The following is a 22,481-nucleotide window of genomic DNA, read 5'->3' on the forward strand; positions in this document are numbered from 1 at the left end:
CGCACCACTGCCAAATAGATTTAGTGAGGGCGGAGTGTTTTGGAAACTGTGAAGAGCCTCCTTTATTTACGTACACGATCGCAGTAGTGTTATCAATTCTCAATAATAAATTAATCGAACGTAAGTCGGGTACAAAGAATTTCAAGGCATATTCTACCGCCTTTAACTCTAAGAAATTTATGTGTTCCTCCTTTTCTTGTGTGGACCACCAACCGTGAGCCCTTTTTCCGTCCATAGACGTACCCCAGCCCGTTAAAGAAGCGTCTGAAAAAATTTCGTAATCAAAAGTAAGCCTTAATAAAGATTTTGTTATTGGAGGTGATTGCAATTTATTCAACCACCAGTAAAAATCGGGCTGAAGTGAGGAATGGAGGCACATTCTAGCATCACAGTTATCGTTAGCATCTATGCACGCGAGAAATTTTTGTCTTTCAAAATCTTTAATATAAATTTGCCCATAAAAGACTGTGCGGTTGATAGAGTTTAAAGAACCAATTAGGCTTGCGAAATCTCGAATCTTACAAGATTGCTTTACAGAAAATTTTTTTAATTGATTAAGAATAGATAATCTTTTTTCTTCCGGTAACGATATAGTCATATCTGACGAATCTAAAATAAAACCTAAGAATTTTATTTTCTGACTTGGATTTAAATTACACTTATTCAGATTAATCCCGAATCCTAAATAATTAAGTAGATGCAAAGTTTCCTTCACGTTTTGGTTGCACTCCGATGTAGAGTCTCCTATGAGTAAAAAATCGTCTAAGTATATGACGGACAAAAAACCTTTTCCCTTTAATGTAGCGGCTAAAGGTTTTAATAATTTTATAAATACAAAAGAAGCGGAGGATAAGCCAAATGGCAAGACACAAAATTCGAAAAGAATATTCTGAAAAGAAAAGCGAAGATATTTGCGGTGAGAAGTATGAACCGGAATTAATAAATAAGAATCCTCAAGGTCGATGGTTGCCATAAAACAATTAAAGGATATCATTTTACTAGCAGTATTCAAATCCTTCATTTTGAAATAAGAAGCAAAAACAAATTGATTAAGAGCTTTTAAATTTGAGATGAATCTCTTATCGCCGGATTTTTTATTAATTAAAAAATATGAAGAAAGAAACTGATCTGGTGAGGCTACTGCTCGCTGAATGGCACCCTTCGCCAAGAGCCAATCTATTTCTTTGGTGTAAAGTTTGAGACCTGAATCTGTTAATTTCGGTTCTTGCAAGTAAGGTCGCGGTGGCGGGGATTGATAAAAGGGGATTTTATATCCCGAAATGACATGTAAAATGAAGGCATCCTTGGTGATAGTTAGCCAGTTTTGTTGGAAGAAAAATAACCTACCAGCTACGTTGCTCATCTCTCTTATCGGTAATGTGAGCTCCGCGATCGAGAACTCAATCGGTGTCTTGTCAATCGAGGTGCAGCCTTCGCTCCCCGACGAGAGGCTGATTTGGGAGCAAAGGACTTCGCATTTCCCTGCTGAGAATTTCGTGTCTGCTGCTGAGATTTTCCCGCGTTTAAAGCTTTCTGTTTGGTAGCTGAGTTATATGTCGTCAAAAATGTTCTTACTAATTTATCTGCCGCAGAGGCGTCCTTAATTTTGCTCAAATATTGTTTGCCAAATAGTTGTTTGTCGATGGGCGAAGCCTCAAGTGCATTCTTCGCTGAAATTGTCAGCATGAGTGTAATTAATGCTCGTCTTGCTCTGGATAAGTGGTATTGCACATGTGAGGTTAAGCGACCTACGTCGCTTGCTGTTTCAAAAATATATTTGAAATTCCACTGATCCTCTGGCTTTAACAACTCCGTCATGAGTTGTGCTTGCGCCGCTATAGATGCCTCTATTATATTCTGAGTTGCTACTTGATACTCGTCACGCTTGATAGAGGTCTGTGGAAGAGAATGACGTACTTCTGCGTTGAGAGTCGGAGCCTTTGCCAAGGTTAAATTTTGGGGCGCCGGGTATTTTTTGCGTAAACCATCTCTATTTTCCTTTGAAAGACCTGCCGTAAAAATAGAGGACCAAGTTTTGGTAATTAGATCATGCACCGCAGGACCAAAGTTTGTATTATCATCGTTGGAGCCCTTTAGGTCCATTTTAAACGCCGCAATTTCCTGGGTATTGTCATTTGGCATAACTGTTTCTGAAAAAAGATGTAAAATATAATAAAACACCAAATATAAATGCCTGGGTTTGCCTCAAGACCAAACTCGATAGTTTGGTTCAAAGTTGCAATGAAAAAATTATCCTGGGCTCGTCTCAAAGGAGAACCTCGCGGAAATGTAAAGAAGAATAACTTCACTTCTGGACAGGACTGCACTCTTGGTGCGAGTTCGTAGTCCAAAAAATATATATAAACGGGGCCTACCAATGACAGAAATTTCGGATTGCTCATCAGGATTTATCTGGGATGGCTCTCCGTTGTCCGATTGCGTGGCGGGTCCTTCCAAGGCCGCTGGCCGAGAGAGATTAAAATTGCTGGCGGTTTTTTGCTGTTCCTGCATCAATAAACCCAAAATTGCGTTCAACTTTTTCTCTAAGCGTGAAGATGAAGGAGGTTTCCTTGAATTTCTAGAAGAATGTCGCGAAGATCCCTCGATGATCTCTTGTTCATGTGAACGAGAATGAGTGCGAGAATGAGAGCAAGAACGATTCCCGTTTCGATTCTCCTTAGAAGAATCGTAATCACTTTTCGTAGAGCGTTCTCGAAAACACTTTCGTTTTCTTGAATGTTTTCTTCCCATTTCGTTATGTTATATATGCACGTCCGTTGTTCGGGAAAACAAGCAACACAATAAAGTAACACCATGAAGCACACGCCGAGGAGGCTACCATGGTTACGGTTTTCGGTTTTTCTTTTGACGGAAACTTTAAAATCCGCTTGTTACAAGGGAGTAGTTGGCAGCGCTACTACATATTATTCTACTCGGGCGAAATTCAGAGCATAATTACTACTTAACAAAGGCGTGCGCTTGATAAAGCGACGTCTATATAAATATGCAATGAAACAGATGTAATATAGTGCGAGATGGACGATATACAATTACGCGAATGAGTACGTCGGGTTCGTAGATCACAATTGATAGAACGCGTGCGCTACAATAAAGTTCGCGGATGGTCGCGAATGCTCCACGACAGGCACGGTGGGTGTCGCGTATTCGTGGGCGCGGTTTTCGGTGCGGATTGTGGTCGAACGCGGATCTATGGAAGATCCTTTCGGCAGGACTGGCGGTACGCGGGACGCGGGCGCGGAACAGCGGACGTGGCCCGCGTAACAATTGTATGTACGGTCGCGGTTTGTTAGGTGCGCGGTTTACAAAGATTTCGACGGAGTGTCGGTCGCGAATGATCAATAGATTTTTGAATCGTGGATGCACCTTGACCAGTGTCGTTTAGTCAGAGTACTCGACCGAGGCGGAGAGCACTCCACCCCGTGGATCACGACGGTGCGAACAGTATCTTGGTGCTCCGGTCTATTCGTATCGCAGACGTAGAATCGAGACTTCTCGAAGGAGGCGGAGTGCGCTCCACCCCACGAGCTAGTCGTGCGAAACTGGTAAACCGGAACGAGCGGATCGTGAGCGCCAGGAGTTCCTGGCCAAAACGAAGATTACTTCACCCCGTGGTTCGTGCTCTAGGATTGGATCGTGTTCGCTCGAGAGCAAACGGATGAAGAAAGTGCCGCTGAGTTCCGACATCGACTTTTTATACGTAAAAAGTGACGACGCAGGATTGCCGAGGCTCAGCGGGGCTCGTGACGTATCCCGACGCGTGGCGCCAAGGCCCCGGGAAGCGGCGCGCTTGGAAACGACGGGCCTCGACGTCGACGGCGCGGTTCAGCGGCGCTCGGGATGTCTCGGCTAAGTCCGCGGATGGACTTAACCGCGGAACGGCTGCGAGCACGTTGCCGTTATACCTCGCGTTCTCGGCTTATTAAAAATATAATGTTTGGGGCGCACCACGCCCCGGGTCCCCGTCGGACGGTATTGTGTCCGGCGACCGGCCGATGTTGTGGCCGGAACAGTGCTTCGCCGGGTGCACCGTTACAAAGTTGAAGTTAAGACTTACTTTTAGATGACTTCTTGAGCTTTAGCGGCTAAACGGTCTTGGTCACTAATAGCACTTAAAAAATGGCACTTTCGCTAAGATATCTGAAGAGAAAGAGAGCGTGCTCCACCAAGACACAGGATTTAATAAATTTGGAAAAGAGGAGGACCGTTGTCAAATTTCCAATTTTTAGAAAATCAGATTTTTTATTTGCAATATTCCTGGTTTGTAGCAATAAACTGCTTTCCCTCCGCCCGACCTAATTCACACGATTCCCTATCCGCGCGAACCCTGGCTCCGGTGAGCCTAACTCCGGCAAACTACGCGACTCGGAAAGTTGCGACCGTTACAACGCTCGTAAGAATGAAAAGAAACGTTTATTACGAATCACATATATACATACGACAAATAAACGATATTTACATAGATTCGCGGCGCTTTGACGATTAGAACAATATTTACAATGTGCGGGAAATCTCGTGTTGACACGATTGTTGGTTTCGTAGAATTTCGGATAGTTTTCGCGGCAACGCATTGGTGCGGAGAAATTCCTGCGATGTTTATCGACGCGGTTGCTAATCCCGACGTACGCTCTATTGTCGGTGTCCGTAGTACGAGTCGCGTGTTGAATCAAGGAATGCACTTAATGGCCGGCCGTCAAGAACATTCGGCCGAAGCGAGGAACACCTCACTTCGATAAACCGTGTCGTGCGAAAGAAATCTGGCCGCCGGAATATCCGACGGCTCTGAGTAACGCCCGCAGCGAAGACCGAGTTTTTCGTCGCCTAGAACACTTGGCGGAGGCGAAGTACGCCTCACCCCGTAGACAATTTAATCGTTCGACGTCAAGTATCGATAAATGGAAGCGGCGGCTGAGAACCCTCAGCGGAGGCAAAGGACGCTTCACCCCGTGCTCTGTTTGCGGCTTTAAAGGATCGAAGTTTGCGAGACAGCGGATAGGGAAGCGGTCGTGCTCTCGAGCCGGTACGGATCAGAGTCGTGTTCTGGCCCGGAGGATGGCCCTTTTTATATCGTTTTTTTGGCGCTTCCTGGGGGAAAGTTCTTCCAAGTGGGGGCTATCGCATGCGCCACGGTTCTGCGTGGCCCGGTCTAAAACCCGTCCGTATCTTCGGGTATGCTCGCGTTTTTCCGCCATTTGTCCGAATGCGGACTTAGCCGGTGGAGCGGTTCCTTCGGCGAGCTCCTGCTAAGTCCGCGTGTCTTGGAGTTTTAAAAAAAGGGGTGAGCGCATCTCGCCTTTTTTGCTCTGCCCGGCGTATGGTCGTTCGCGACAGCCGGTCGGTGGAAACCGGAACGGGGTGCACGCGGGCATCCCGTTACGAAGGTTAGAAGTCTTCCTCTTCGTATTCTAATGAGATATGGTCTACTCTTTTTTATCAAATCTATTAATTGTGTGTCGAAAAAAGAAATGTGAAGTAGAAGACGTAACATATGCAAGAGGCAATTAATTAGGCATTAATAGATACAGTTAAATGTAGAAAGAGTTCTGTTAACGCAAAAAAAACTATAAAATATGGTCTACATGTGTTCATAGATACGACAGTCTTCACAAAAATTACATTTAGCCAGAAAGAAAAATTAAATACACACTTGGAGCAATTGCCACTACTATTTGTTTAAATTCTCATACATACATTTTAACTGGCGTTGCAAATTATTTAGCAGCTTCCGATGGCAACATAAACAGTGGACATTATATCGCGTATGCACGTTGTGAAACTTATTAGTATGAGTATGACAATTAAAAAAAAAAAAAGTAATATTCCTGAGAGAATAATAATTTTGTCTCATTTAATTTTATATGTCCGGATGGAAACATAATTTTAAGTTTTTTTCTAAGTCTTTTGTTAAAAATATAGTTATTAAAATTGTGGCGGCCCAAAAAAGCTGTCACAAAGAGTAACGCGCCAGGAGGAAGCAACGCGGCGTACAGAAAACGCAGCCCGACATACAGCTATGTATACCGCGGTAACACGACAAAATAATAACGACAATAACAACCACTAGGAGCCGCAGATAAATAATTAACAACCCGCGAGTAAAAAAGGACACACAGGAATATAAAAAGGCCCAGGATCGGCGGAAAAGGCACAAAAAAGCGAATTCGTCATTTTTTTGGAGGTACGCTTTTAGTGCTCTGCCCAAGACGCACATTAGCGGAAGACAGCTAAAAAGATAGAGTTCCAGAGACGGATGCCGCCAAAACGGACTCGTAGAGGCCGGCGCCAACCGAAAACGCCAAAGTACGTTCCACCAAGTCCAGAAGGAAGCGATAAGCCGGACGAGACGGACAAAAATAATAACTTGCCGACGATCCAGGAAGAAATAATATTCCCGCCGGGGACCACAGGGATCTTGAAAGGCGTTACAACTCAGCCGACACCGTCGCCGAAGCCGAAGCATATCACCGGCTTCGTACTAAGACCGTGGGTCCTCCACGAGATAGATCTAGAGCCGCCACGACTAACAAGGCCTCCAAAAATATTCCTGAAGGGACCATACGATCACCGTGTCTGGAGAGATACTTTGCCGAATTGGCCGAAACCGCCGCCAAATCTAATAACCGGAATAAGCGAAAGCGTGGCGACACAAACGGAAAAACATCTTTTCGACCACGCTCCGGTAACTAACGAAAAAGTGATGCAGACCGATCCCTGGGTTACCACTTCGGAAGAAGAAGAGATCAACGAGCCACTAAAATATCCCGGCAACGAGAAGTGGGGTCCTATACGCGTCACGCTAACGGCTCCGCATATAACATATCGCGAGAGGTTTTAAAACCGATTTTTGTACGGGCTAAGCCCGGTGCCGTAAGCCGCATAATTCAATTCAAAAATTAATTTGCATATATTGTAAATAATAAATTACGGACTACTGTTAAAAGATCTGACAAAATAATTTCTGGACCTCGCCAGCGAACCATCCTCCTGCGCTCGTAATACGAATAAGCGTCCACAAAAATTTATAAACAAAATAAAAGCTTTAAAATATTTTGTAACAATTATCCTCTTTCTTTCTACACAACCTAGAAAAAAACAATAATATTAATTTATCGTGCTAACGCGGAGACTAAAAATTTGTTTAAAAATTGTTTAATGTAGTAACAACGGCTAAGAACCACTGAAATTCATAGAACTTGACTAAAACTGTACAGAACAATCATTGGAATCACCAAAAGTTGCCGGTACGACGCGTTTTCGTAAGGTGCCGTGCTGACGTTGAGTTATTATTGCTTAAAATTGTTGATTGTTAAAATGTTATTTTTAAATGCTATATATTTGTTAATCAGGACTGGAACTAATTGGAACTTACGCTATAGAGTAAATTATACGTTGATTTTTAGTACTTATGAGGGGATTGTGTCGTGCTGGAACGTGATCTAGGCACGACAATTTTTCATTTTTTATTTTTTAATATAAAAAATGCGGAACTATTTCTCTAACCTATCAGGAACTGTAGAATTATGCAAAATGCTACTGAAACAACAATTGTTTTTTAATAATTATTAAAATGTGCTAACTTCACAGACACCAACCACTGACCCGCCGAATCGACCATTGTCCAGCAGCAAACGAGGCGCGGTGTGCCCCAATCTCTTTAAACGCTTCAGACACTACGTACGCTGAAGCGGCTAAGTCCCCGCAGAGAACTGGACTGAGCACTGACGGTGACAACCAAGCGCGTCAAACGTGCGAAGCTACAGTACTGCCAAACAGGGCCACACCGAGTGCTACACCGCCAACGCCCGTTTTCACAGGCATCCCCGGGCCAGGCTTTTTAAAGTATAAAAAAGCGAAACCCTATGATGTGAGTCTCCTACCTGTCTCGTATCTGCTGAGCCTATTACCGGTTCTCCACTTGACATACCTAGACATCCCACAGCTACTTTAGTATAGAGGTCGAGTGTTCTTGGCCTCTGTTAAGACGTTCTTAGACGTAGCTTGATTCCTTTTCGCCGACAACAAAGTTTAATAACATCTCCGGTAGCACCGGAGTAAAGAGTACTCCGCCTCCCCCGAGAATTCTCAGGCATCCGGCGTCCTCAAGCTCTGGTCGGTCTTTGGTCGCCAGCCGGCCTTCCAGGTAGAAACCGTGAGTTGCGGGTGAAGCGCGGTTCGCTTTCGTCGAGCGTTCTCGGCGCTTACGGTCCATGCCGTGCCATCCAGCGTCTCTACTATCGCAAAACTTTTTTCACCACCGCGCGTCCTTATGCGTCGTGCATAACGACACCCGCTCGGTAATCGCGGAACCGGGCACAGAATAAAAATTGTATGATCCGCAGAGATTTCGCTTCGGCCTTGTGCGTTTAACAACAAACCGCCGAACACCTGTCACCGACTGCGCGGAAAACACGCAACAGTAAATATTTCCATTTGTAAATAGATTCGACAATAAAGTATATGTACTGCGACGTTGCGGCTTTCGCTGCCTCGTCGCAGCTTCCCGCGGCCGTCACAGGGCGCAGCGGCGCTGGACGAACCGCCGTAGAAAGGAGAGCGAGGAGTCGTGAGAAAACTTCCGGAGTGTCATGTTTGTGTTTAAGCAACGTTATTTAACGGTCGCGATCTTTTACTTTGTTGCTACCGTATATCGCCGAGGCTATGGGGTGTCCTTATCGTGCGGGGGACGAGAAAAGCGTGGACCACAGACGAAGGAACGAACTTCTTGATGGAAAAACAAAAGGATAAGTGCCTGGGATAAGAAGCCACCCATCCCGAGAGCACCGGAGGAGACTCGCGACGAAAGAGAACCACACCATTACACCTCGTCACTGAGAGCCGTCTACGGAGGAATCAACACGGAAGAAAATATGCAAAGGACTATTCGAAACCCGCACCAACCTATTAGTTATCGATAAGGTCCCGCGGGGATAGCTATGCCCGCGGGAAACCAGCGACATCGCGCACGGAAAAATCCGCGAGACTTGCGGGTGGGCATACGCCAGGCCTCGTGCCGAAATTTTGCGCAGTCCTCACTCTCTTCCGTGTTGACGTGCGAAGGAAACGGACGATTCGAGCAAACTGATAACTAGGCGATCTATCCGAGAGCGTAAACAAGAGAGAAAGTGAGATACGACGAGAGCGGCCACTAGATAGAGAGAGCAAGGACGATAAGAGGCCCAGAAGGCGTATTATCGGTGAGGTTTTCCACCCGCATTGCGACATTATTACTTTTGTAAAGCCTTCCGCTTCTCGGGGAGGCGGCCGCGTGTTCGGACGAGACCCGGCCACGTTGAACGGGCACTCGGGCCCGGAAGATTTTTTGATGAGACTTGCCACGGGACAAAGATTTAGCGTTAGCGAGTGGCTTCCGTCGGGCGTCCGAATACCATCGGCCGAACCTTGCAGGGAAAATTGGCGTAAGTCGAGCCGCGTGAGTTGATTGTCATACCCGTTGATATTTTGTCGTCCGTGTCTGCACGGAGAGCCTTCGACAGCGGCCGAGGTCGGGAATTAAAGCTGACAGATTTCGACAGCGACCGGCAACATTCCGCGGAATAATTCTTTGTTTTACGGCGTTCCGCGAGGACGAATGGCACTCGGGAGGCGTTCAGGAGGCGCGTGGCCGGCACCAAAACATTTAAGGCCGGCGCGTGATTTGACAAATACCGGGATCGAGCTGATCTAATTGTTCCAAATTTATTCGTGTGAAAACCGGCCGACGATCGAGGTGATCGGGCGAAGGTTGATCTCATTTATTCTTTCTGTTGTTAACTTTTTTTCATCATAATAAACGGCTTTATTGTTAATAGTATTCGCGTCTCGTGTAAGATCATTTTGTGCTGTTAACTTTTCTGTTCGCTCGCTAATTACGTCCGCCTTACCCCGCCCTTCTCTGTTCGGTTGAGCTAGTCCCCGCGCGTAACGGCTATTAGCGTTTTCGATAAGTTTGGAAAAGAGATCACAATTCGCGTAAAATATCGGCATGGCGAGGCCCGTGCCTGGCCAAGTTTAATTTTGTAAGATTACGCCGTCTCGCGCCGGGATACAGTTAAGAAATTGTGACCTCTTTTCCCTCGCTACTCCTCATGTCATCGCTGAGCGGGATCATAAATCCGCGCCCGGCATTTTTGATCGCGGCTTTTCTCTGTCAGGAGGAAAGAACATGACAGTACATAGTCATCCGAAACCAAAAGTAACGTGATTTCGCGACTCCTACGACACCCGATCGGACCTAATGATTGAAACGCGTCACCGCCTTCTGCGGCGACTCGTTGAACCGGTGTCCGACTCTGGTAAATCAGGGGTGTTACACAATTTTTTTAGAAAGATTAATCACGCTTTTAATCATCAATTAATTTTGTAAAATTCAGGAAAAACATGTCGCAGATGAATCACCTTGCTTTTGTAATAAGTGATGCACACGCCACGAACTACTAGTCCTCAGAAACGATATAAAAATCCAAGATCAATTTGTTCACTTCACTAAATAAAAATCTTTAAACAATATTATTACACCGTCGTTATACCTCTGTAAACTGTTTGAAACCACACTACCGCTACCGAGCTGACAACCAAATGAACGTACATCATTTGCCGATAAAAAGAGAGATCCGAGAGATTCATTCTTATCTGAAATAAACAAGACCAATTGGCACACATATTATAATCAAACTGTCATTAGTAAGTTTGAATTTTTTTTAAATTGTTATTTTAATACAATTGATCTACGGTCAATTCTAGTGAGCCAAACAAAGCCACTGTTTTTAACGCATTTGTTAAGCCCAGATGCATTAACCTGACTCGTCGAGAAATTTAAAGTCAAATTATCTCAACAGTGCAACAATAGCAAAGATTATAAAATTTATTACTTTGATTATCAACCATTGCAACCGACTCAATACCTTCCCGTATCGCCAGATTTATCTTCTATACGTTTATCTTATTTGTCCGCTCTTGAACCCTGTAGTTATTTTTTTCTCTTCTGTTTTTATCACATTTATGATTTTTCTCTTACTCCGCCACCCACTGAAACAAATTCAACCTATTCCGCTTTCTTTGACAAGATCGCAGCTATTTACTCGCACCCACCTCTGGAATCGCAGCCCAATAAAACCTTTTCTTCCTCTTCTTTTAACTCACTTTATAACTTTTACAACAACAAGAAAATCATCATAATATTTCATTCCGACTACGATCTTGGTTTTCTTCATAATCTCTAAATTCCACCTTTCTCTATTACAAAGTATTACATTTTATTGAAATAATATATATATTAATCGCTGTGTGTGTGTGTCGACTATTTCAGTACACACACACACACACACACGCACGCGCGCGCACACACACACACACACACACACACACACACACACACACACACACACACACACACACACACACAATAATTATTTTTTTATTAAATACTAGAAATTAATTTATTTAAATAAAATATTTGTTGCGACGTTTTAATTACATATATTAAAAAAAAAAAAACAAAAAAAAATAATCCCAAAAAAGCTGGTCTCAAACTCGAGACCTCCAGCGTTCTAGCCGCGCGCCTTCAACGCACGACCACGCTAACAATTGGAAGTTAGGTTTATCGTCTCGGTAGATTACACACGCGCAATATTTTCATAATTTTTTTCTCGTTAACTAATGGGCATTGGCAAGACTTATTGTACCGCGTATATCGGGAAGGAATCCCAAACAACATATTTTTTTTTTAACAAAATCCCGGGGAGCGCGGCTTGAAAATCCCCTTGTTAGTACTTATCACTGTCTCGATTGGCACGTCGGCGAGAGTGTCAAATATTCCTTAATATAACGCAAAAGAAATACAATTGTGAGATTTTTCTTGGCTTATGATGAACGCTGGCTGTCACACAAAACAGACTTTTCTGAAACAGAGTAAACTCATTCCCGCAAAAATCTAATCATGACAATCAAAACGCGAACGCAGAAAAGAACACTATTAAAAAGAATTAAGACTAAACTTCAGATCCAATGCGCAATTATACAAGAAACTAAATACAAAAATACAACAATGAAACGTTCGTAACGAGAGATCGGAGGATTCTGATCGGAAGTCTGATGCAACCGAGGGACAAACTTTTAGATTTTTTTGTCTTCTTATCACCCGCTACGCACTACATAATTAACGCCACCGCTGTTGCTAAGCGGTTAACAATCAAGTCTTGGCTTGAGAATTTGTTTACGACGTCTAGGCGTTCTAGACGTCGGTAACACACGTAGTGCTGACCTCGTTTGAAAGTTTAAAGTGTTAAGATGCGGGTTAACCACCACAAAGATGTCACCGGAGCCGAAAAAACATCTGATCCAATCGCAACAAGCACACTACGACCTGCTTGATCATTGAGCTATCAGACCCAGGATGGAGTGATCTCCGTCTTGCTTACTTGATCTTGACGAGCTCGCTCTTCAACCGACCGCTAACAAGCCCGTTTCTCAAGACTCGAAAAGTGGAGAAAACTCCGTCTTCTTAAAAAAATCTCGGGCATTTCGGACCATAACCTATCGGCCCCTTGACCAGCAACCAACTCCACCCACGACAAAACGAAAACCCGGCTTGGCTTGGCTAAGAACTCTTAGCCCTGCGGCAAACAACGCGATTCCGGCATAGAACAATCGCGCACCCACTATGCAAGCTTTCGTTGAAGCTATATCCGCGACTACTAACCGTGTGCTAATCCCTCCCAGTTTCTTTACTGCGGCCACGTCAACGAGACTCCGCACCGAACAGTGTTTGCACCACGAAACGCCCGCGAAGGCGTTGCGTAGTCAAAAAGATTTTTTGCAAATTAAAACGCCGCCGCGTATTGTGACGGTCACGACGACCCAATAAGTCTTTTTTTTTTTTTTGTAACAGTTCCTGTTTTTCACCGGACGTCGGTCCAGCAGGCGATCGGCATCGCCAGTGTAGTGCGGGTAAGAAACGGAAGGAAAAACGCACGCGAATGGTAAAATGATTAACACGCATTATTAACGACGTTTATTAACATCGGTAACGTTATTAACAACGATCTAGCGCTTGCGCCATCTCGAAAGGAAACTGGGACCTTAAGGCTATTTCTATACACTAAAGCTTTATTCTCTAAGGTAGTATTTACAAGATATGTACAAGTGAATTGTTCTGTTTTACAATTGTTTAAATCGCGCCACTAAGGTGCTTTCCACAAAAAAAGGTTCGGAAGGAGATCCGGCAGATTATATCCGTCTCTCCCGATAGAAAATGTGTGGGGCCGTCAGCGTAACTCTGATCGGTCCCCACCGCTCATCTCCCGGATATTGCACGGGTTCGGAATCTGATGCCAATGTCGTGGCCCAAGGATCCGTCTGAGTCTCAGCGTTGATCAGCTGCGGCTCGTGCTGGATAGCAGGTAGAATAGGCTCCTCCGTCTGCGTCCCCTGGGTCACCGGCAGCGGTCGAGGTGTACCTGGAATATGATACCTCGAAGCGGTGAGTCGATATGTCCTTATATCGCCTGGTAACAAGGCGACCTTGGGCGGCCGGTTAACACCGCGGTGGTGGCAACCTCAGTGGACAGGGCGCCCAAGGTTGGAGGACTATGGGCAACAGCTTCGGCGGAGGCGGCTGTACTGTTGTCCGGTGTATCCAGAGAATCAGCGCCTGTCCAGGTAGAAACACCTCTACCGCTTGGATCCTGGGCTTCTCTGGACCCGTGGTGCTGTCTGGTCATCCTTCGGCCAGCGGCTTGCTCTTGCTTCTTCCTCGCCGGGTCCGCTTCTTCTTCAAGGCTCCGGAAAGGGGATCAGTGAAAACCCCTGTCTCCTCCTCCGTCTGCATGTACTCCACTGCAAGAAACTCCCAAAAATGTAAGCTCTCTGCGGTTACGTTTACAAAAAGGCTTTCCCGCTATTTCGGCTTATCTGGCACTATCCTTTCAGATGTGCTCAAGATCTGCTGATTTGGCGTGAAGCGAAAACCGGTTCCAATCCTCCGACTTATATATAATCCTTAGAGTAATCTTACTCGCGGGAAAGCCGTGCTGCCTAGCGGCGAGCTTTTAATTACGCGTGGCCTTCGCGACGCGGCCGGGTTGCCGTTCGGTGGGCGCTTGTGGTGGTATGTGATTACCGCCACAAACAATAATGCAACCGTTACGCGGATTCGACAGCTATGTGTCAAATGTTTATTACAATTTTTTGGCGCAGTCGCGGGCCGCAAGGTACATTGATTGCGAAAGTGTGTGTGCGCAACGTGTCGAATATCATGGTTTGAGATCAGACAGGACCGAGTGCGCATCGGTGTCAGCGGGTGCAAGACGTAAATCCGACAAAATATCTGGTCGGGTTGATGCATGTTCAGGGTGACCGCCAAGAATCTTTGGCAGAAGCCGAGAATACCGAACCCCGAGAGCCACTTGTGCGAGAAAATGATATTAAGGAAGGTGTACCTTCCTTGAGAAGTGCGTTGTGACCCGGAAGTTTCTATTCGGCAACCTAGATCGCTAAGCCTTGGCAAGGTCAAGTACGCTTAGCCCTGCAATGCCGTTAAAGATGCTCGAAGCTGATCGGAGGAAAGAGTTCGAAAAGCGGCCAAGAATACTTGGCGCAGGCTCAGAACTCTGAACCCCGGTTGTTGTCTTTTTTGGAAATCTTTAGAGAATAAGCTTTGGTGTCAGAGTATTAACCAATAAGCGGTAAATATCATCCGTTATCCGTTAGCGCTCGTCTAACTTCGAATGCTTTCGGTTGGATTTAACTACGGATTTAGCCGCGGCGAAGACTCGCTTGCTCGTCGCCTGGCTCCTAACTAGAAACGTTCAAAAAGTATGCGGAGCATCTCATGTTCCGTTGTTCTGCCGGACGGTCGTCGCTGGATTAATAGCGGAATAATTTGAGGATCGTTATATTTTTTGTAATATAATTGTATATAAAACGTGTTCATAATATGTGTCATATAAAGCATAAAATGTTTAATCTCTGAACCTGCTCTCGAGAACCTTTCTAACGAACCCGCGAATTCTGACGAAGTGTTTGCTTTCTGCAAACTCCCGCGCGACCAACGTTCGTATGACGAAAAGTCGTTGTATAGAATTATATCATCAAATGTACAGATGTATGATGTAATATGTATGATGTGCTTATCACTTGTAAGGAAAATAAACAAAGAGATTATGCAGGATCCTCTTTGCGAAAAGTAGCGCGGTCGTCTAAAAACAAGCGTAAGAACTAGCTGTTCGTCATCAGCTGTTCGTAACAATAAATTCTATAACTGATTTGTCGCGGTAATAAATTAATTTTTTTCTGTAATCACGCGCAATAATTTTTGTAATTATGGTACTGACTAATTAGTATATTATTAATTGAGACGCGTGTGCAAACTAAAGACCATTAATTAACGTTATCATCGGACGTTTTGTTTTTAATAAAGATTTTGAAGTAATTTTCTACTGGGCATAATCTATTTCCCAACAGTCGTTACAATTAATGATAATTAATAATTGCTTAATTTATGTATGCATGCCGTGTAGCGTACACCTGTAAATTTTTTGTGTACCTTGCGTAAGAGATCAACCAAGATTACCACGAGCCCGTCACATCTAACACTGAGTTACGTCGTTTCTACCTACCATGTGTATCCGACCAATAAGTAGCTACATATTTAATTTTTTTACTTGGAAACAAAGCTTCAAAGAAAATTTTTACAGAGGAAATATTGTTGCGAAATTGCTTCAAAAACATGTTCTTTCACAAACACAATACTTGTTTTAAATTACTCTATATTATTATTATATTATATAGATATACAGGGTGTCCCAGATCAGTGGACGATGCCGAAAATGATAGGTAAATTTAATCAAATTAAAACAAAGTCTTTTACTATTTTGAAAAATTCTCAATAGTTTTCGAGAAAAAAATTAAAATATATAAAATATATAAGCGTAAGAGCGACAAAAAAGCTGCGCGTGAGTGAGCGCAACAGACAAATGACTAGAAATGGCACCGTCGTCTGTCGCGCTCACTCAGCCCACGCTTTCTCGCCGCTCTTACGCGTACATAAATTAATTTTTTTTTTGAAAACTATTAAGAATTTTTCAAAATGGTATAGGACTTTTCGTTTTAATTCGATTAAATCTACCTATTTCGGCTTCGTCCACTGATTTGGGACACTCTGTATATAGAGTGAATTTAAATGGGTGAATCAGCATTTTACCGTACAAGTGAGTTACCGACTGTAACTTTAATTAACGATCTGTACAATAAATAGCGACGTCATCAAAGACGTATAGAATGGTCGAAAATCGAATTGCGGGAGATGGCTATCTACCGTTTCTGGTTTGCGTGATTAACTTCACTTTGCACAGCTCCTATAAGACCGTCAGAGATCCTTAGAGGAATTAATGACTCACTGCAGCTCAACTTAACAATGTTTAATTACTGAGTGATAATGAGACACAAGATAACTGGCTCAAGCGATGTAAACTAAACGCTAGTGTAACTCGGATTTGTCTCAACACGTCTTCTCAACTAATCGATGATCGCAAGACAAGAGAGGGGAAAGCAGGGCTACTAACTTCGTATAATATAATAAACCTCACCTTGCAGAATCCCTACAGACGACCGCATGTATAGACAATTAAAAAAATTAAAAGAAATAAAATAATATTAATAATAATAATATTATTATCATTATTATATTATGCCTTTTAAATAAAAATAATTAAACTAGTGATCTTTCATGTCACGTTTGAGGTGCCACTTTTAGTGCGTTAAGTTTTTTTAAAGTGGACTTTTACCTGTAGCCCTATCGTACCACATTTTAATTTATTCCGGTAAGCTAAACAGATATTTTAAGTCTTATTGAGCAAAAGTACATGTTAATAAAAACTTTCATTAACATGCAATCGTGCGCAAAATGTCCGCAATGTATCTGTTTAAAACTTTAATTAAGTAAATGCTCAAAATGACCCTCTTCCATCTTCTCACAAAATACCGCCCTTCTCAATATTGCGTTACGTACCCGGCGCAAGATCTGCGGACTTATTGCGCGGCAAGCTCGCACAATCCTGTCTTTCAGATCTTCTACGATTCTCGGTCGCGTAGCGTAAACTTTTTATTTGACGTAACCCCACCGAAAGAAGTCTAGATGTGTAAGGTCTGGTGAATGCGGCGGTTATTCGTAAGGACCGTGAAGACTGATCCAAGAATTACCGAATTTTCTATTCAACGAAGCTCTTGTTTTATTGGCCGTGTGCGCAAGATGGCCATCCTGTTAGAACCACATATTAATATGTGATTCAAAAGGCACATCATTTAATAAATTAACAAGGTCCCGTCTAAGAAAATTTTGGTATTGCTTGCCATCGATCTTACCATCGATGAAATAAAGTCCAACGATGTGGTTTCCGAAAATACTCGCCCAAACATTCACCGACCACCGGACTTGTGAATGCGCTTGCTGCATCCAATAAAGATTCTCGGTGGCCCAGTAATGTAAATAATGACGGTTAACAAATTAGATGGTAACTCGCTCGTTCGGTAAAAAGCTGATTCATTAATTAAAATTCACGCTGTATATATACAATTGTTAAAAAATTGCTACAATATAACACATTTAACGTATACTTTAATTATACACTTTAAATGCGCAATATTTCAACTCACACACGTAAAAAAGCATTAAAATGTTGTTTTTTAAAATCGTTTTGAATATCACCGATTATTTTTGACATGAACGATACCGATTTAAAAAGAAATTATAGTTTTTGGCAGGTAATTATTTAAAATTACTTTTGATTATCATGATTACTTATAATTACTGACACAGGAATTTATATTATGAATAACGTTGAGTATTACGCATATTTGTAAAATACCTCTGCGATTATGTTCTTCCTTTATTAGTCTTTCCGTAGCATTTCTAGGCTGGCACATTTTTTCACGTAGACAATTTAATAAATCCAATAGTTCGTTTTTCCGTAGCAAAAAATTTGCATACTTCACGCACAACGTTATAAAAGTCAGTCCCAAGAAAAGTCCTTCGGTCAGCTCCTGAACGCGGTTGCGCGTACGAATTACCTCTACTACGTCGAATATTGTAAACTCGTATATTAAAAGAAAAATTGCGTACCTGCAAATACCAACACTTTAAACAATTAATAAATAAATTAATACAGAAAACTCGTATAATGAAAAAGTTTACCAATCTATGAAATGTTCTGTAAAATTATTGGCCTTTATTCTTAAATTACTTTTAGAGACGCTTTTGATAAAAGGCGTCTCTAAATGTGGTTTTATAAATGTGGTCAAATTCAGAACTCACATTTAGAGGTAACTTTAAAGACGACAGTCACTTTTAATCTAAATGTACGATTTTATCTAGAAAAAGCTATACTGAACCCACTTCTATAGCACATTTATAAGCTTCCGCCAATGTGCCGCTAAATGTGGCCTGTAGCACATTTTGCAGCACATTTAGCGAAAATCCAATATGACAGTGCTTATGCAATTTGACAGGTGGGCCGTATCGCGACTTAAGTCATTAGTAGCGATGGTAATTAATTAAATTTAATAAAAAAACGGATATACTTGAAGTTTTTAAGAATAATTGAAACTCCATGTAGCAATAATAATCATATTAGAACGATTAAAAAAAATTTACAAATCTTGAAAATGCGCTTATGTATAAAGGTGTAATTAAAGTCCTGTGGGTGTATTAATAACTCGGTAATTAGCACAAGTATCATGATACATGGTCAAGAAAGTATCATCATGGAAATAGCGGAGAATATTGATCACGCCGCAGAAGTTGAGTAAGTAAATGCACTACATGATTGTGAACTGCGAGTTTTTCGTGATAAAATAAACCCATTTAAAATTTTCAATGAACAGGGTTTTTGACAGACATATCAATTGTCTAAGGAATGTGTGCGATTTGTGCTAACGTTAGTGGAAACTAGATTATCTTCGTTAGCAATTAGGAGAAATGTCATTGCACCATCTCTTCAAGTCTTCATCGCTCTGCGTTATTATGCGATAGAATGTTACCAACTTGAACTAGGCGAGTTATTCAAATGCATTTTTATTATTTACTGCTTTAAATATATTTTTAAATTAAAATTATAAACTAAAATATTTTAATTACAGGAGATTTGCATAAAGTATCGCAGCCAACGGTATCCAGAACTGTCGCATCAGTTTCACTAGTTTTGGCAAGATTATTGCTAGAATTTGTGAAACTTCCACCTCGAATAAAAATTCTTTAGAAAGAATTTTATAACGTAGCTCATTTTCCTTTGGTTGTGGGCTGAATTGATTGTACACATGTACCAATCAAATGCCTCAACCAGGAACAAGCTACATTATACATAAATCAGAAGGGTTTCTATTCGTTAAACATCCAGGTGGTGTGCGATGCTGAGCGACGCATTTTGGATATTGTTGCTCAATAGAGAGGCAGTGCTCACAATGGACGAATATCGGATTCTTGTTCCCTCAAAAAAGAGTTTGAGGTAATCGTATAAACATAGTTTATATTATATTATATAAAATATTATAAATTTATTAAGTAAAATAAATATATCAAATTATAAATTAAATATATATCTTTAAATTTTTAGTCAGGCAGAAGAAAAAGTATTTTGCTTGGGGATTTTGGGTACTTTTGCAAACCGTACCTTTCTTTGCTGATATTACAGCCACGAGATCTTCCTGAGGAGCGGTACAATTCATCCCATATACGCACTTGGTTTATTGTTGAGCTCTGCTTTGGAGAGTGGAAGGGCATGTTTCGTGCTCTTTGAAATGGAATGCAGATCTTTTTGGATACTGCCAAAGCAGCCATTATAGCGATGGCTGTCTAATACAACATTCGGCAGAAATTTCGTGATAACAATCTACATGGTAAGTAATATTAAAATTTTTTAATAAGTAATTATTAATATTTAAATACATCAAATAAAAAAAAATATTTTATGTTGCAGACGCAGAATTGGATGAAGGCGATGACAATAAAGATGATGACCATGCTCCACTAAATTGTGATATGGAATCACAGCAGCATGGTCAAAACGTTTTTCGTCAGGAATTCGTACAGAGATAATTTTCCTAAAACAATTTTTCTATTAACGTTATCACAAAATCCACATTCCTTAAACAACCGATATCTTTGTTGAAATTTCCTTTCATTGATCATTTTAAAGGGCTTTATTCTATCCTGAAAGATTTGCAGTTTACAATCATGTAGTGTATTTACTTATTGAATAAAAACTGTGTGTATCAATAAAATAAAATGTTAAATTAAAATTATTTAAATGTTTTTTTTTTAATATATTTATTAATATAAATTGATATTCTTAAAAATTAAAAAAAAATATTATAACATAATAATATAAAATAAAACAAAACATAAAATAATATTTCATTTTAATAGTAATATATCTCAAAAAAAACTTCACTTTTTATCGAGGGTGATACCTTCGGTATTTTCGTACTCGCGTAGATCTTGAACGATCTTGAACTATGACCGAGAACGCAAGGATTGGGGACTACCGATAGATAGAGCGTCTCCGCGCGGTGTGGGGGGCAGTAAGTTCCGCCCAAAAGACATAATTTTCAATAATTATTATCTTGCTTAATATTACTCGGAATAAAAAATGATAAAGGACTTTTCGTCTTAAAATGACGAGATCTACCTAGTTCCAAAGTTTGTCTACATGACTTTGAGTACCCTGTATACAGGGTGTCTGGTTGAGTAGTGAGCATCTCTTAGTTATAGATAAAACTCAAAAATACAAATAGGAAAGTCCCGTACCATTTTGCAAAATTCTCAATCGTTATTGAGAAAAAAATTAAAATGCATAAAATGTAAAGGCGTAAGAGCGACAAGAAAGCTGCGCGTGAGTGAACGCGTCAGGCGAATGGTTAGGAATGGCGCCGTCGCCTGTCGCGCTCACTCACGCGTGGCTTCCTTGTCGCTCTTGCGCTAGACAAATTAATTTTTTTTTCAATAATGGTTACGAATTTTACAAATTTGTAAAGGACTTTTCGTCTCCAAATCTGATTCTTTACCCACAGTTTTAATATTGCTAATAATATTTCGGACACCCTGTATATACAGGGTGTTCCATACTTTATGACCCACCCGGAAAACATGGGTAATTCTAATTATTTTGAACAAGAAAGTCCCATATCATGTTTTAATTTGGGCGTTTATTTGCGAGAAATCAACGTTTGAAAATTTATTATATCTGACCGAGAGCGAGACGATGCGACGACGCGCGAGCGAGCGGTGGGGCGATTCGCGAGGCGTGGTTAAAGACATCATGCGAGCGAGACGATGCGACGACGCGCGAGTGACACGATGCGATTGTACTTAAATTCGCTCGTACGTCTTCGCATCGTGTCACTCGCGCGTCGTCGCATCGTCTTGCTCGCGTGACGTCTTTAACCACGCCTCGCGTATCGCCGCACCGTTCGCTCGCGCGTCGTCGCATCGTCTCGCTCTCGGTCGGATATAATAAATTTTTAAACGTTGATTTCTCGTAAATAAACGCTCAAATTAAAAAATGGTATGGGACTTTTTTGTTCGAAATAATTAAAACTACCCATATCTCTCGTTTGGGTCATGAAGTATGGGACACCCTGTATAAAGGAGATTTATTATCCTTGCGGGGTACACCCAAACCTCCGCTCCAGTTACAAAATTCAACACTCTATTACTACAAAAACAAAAACTCTTTCCGCTTTTTTATACTACCATACAATTTAATCTAAGGAGAGAGAGAAAGAGAGTGTGTGAGAGAGAGAGAGAGAGAGAGAGAGAGAGAGAGAGAGAGAGAGAGAAAGAGGGAGGGAGGGAGGGAGAGAGAGAGAGCGCTTACGTCATTCTTGCACACATTTTTCCCATTCCATTTTTTTGTCAAATTTTTTATTGATACTTTTACACTTTTTCATCCTTTCTTTTACTTTCTCCATATTACTAATCTAACCCTTACCCTTCCCATTTTTATTCAATATTTCCTCCACCACTTCTTCCCAACCCCTTTCACGCATCCTGTCCAAATATCCTTCTAAGTTTTCTTTTTCCCCTCATAAATCCTACACTTACTGTTTTCCTTCTTGTCTCAGTACAAATTTCCTCTCATATCATCTTCTAATCTAAATCTAGCTATTCTCTGCTATCTCTTTTCCTTCCACCTCTTTTTCAAAAATTCCAGTACTTCTTCCCCTTTTATTTTTCCATATAACTTATTACACCTTGCTTCCCTAATTTTCCTTTATCTTTCGTCTCTTTGTAAAATTTTTTTTCTTTCTACCATCATTACATTTGTTATACAGGGTGTCTGGTTGAGTAGTGAGCATCTCTTAATTATAGATAGAACTTGAAAATACAAATAGGAAAGTTCCGTACCATTTTGCAAAATTTTCAATCGTTATTGAGAAAAAAATTAAAATGCATAAAATGTATATGCTTAAGA

General features: G+C 41.6%; 1 protein-coding gene and 1 pseudogene across 1 annotated transcript in view; one reads left to right on the plus strand and one right to left on the minus strand.

Moving 5' to 3' along the window:
• The window catches only part of LOC139107963 (odorant receptor 82a-like), a 54,377-nt gene that overhangs the window by 26,781 nt on the left and 5,115 nt on the right, over positions 1 to 22,481 (minus strand). Inside the window, exon 2 of the mRNA XM_070665886.1 lies at positions 17,880 to 18,133. Coding sequence (XP_070521987.1) covers positions 17,880 to 18,133 — 254 coding nt within the window. The remainder of the gene's footprint in view (positions 1 to 17,879; positions 18,134 to 22,481) is intronic.
• LOC139108167 (putative nuclease HARBI1) lies at positions 18,748 to 20,104 on the plus strand (annotated as a pseudogene).

This window comes from Cardiocondyla obscurior, linkage group LG14, assembly GCF_019399895.1.
Source record: "Cardiocondyla obscurior isolate alpha-2009 linkage group LG14, Cobs3.1, whole genome shotgun sequence".
Classification (NCBI taxonomy): Eukaryota; Metazoa; Arthropoda; class Insecta; order Hymenoptera; family Formicidae; genus Cardiocondyla; species Cardiocondyla obscurior.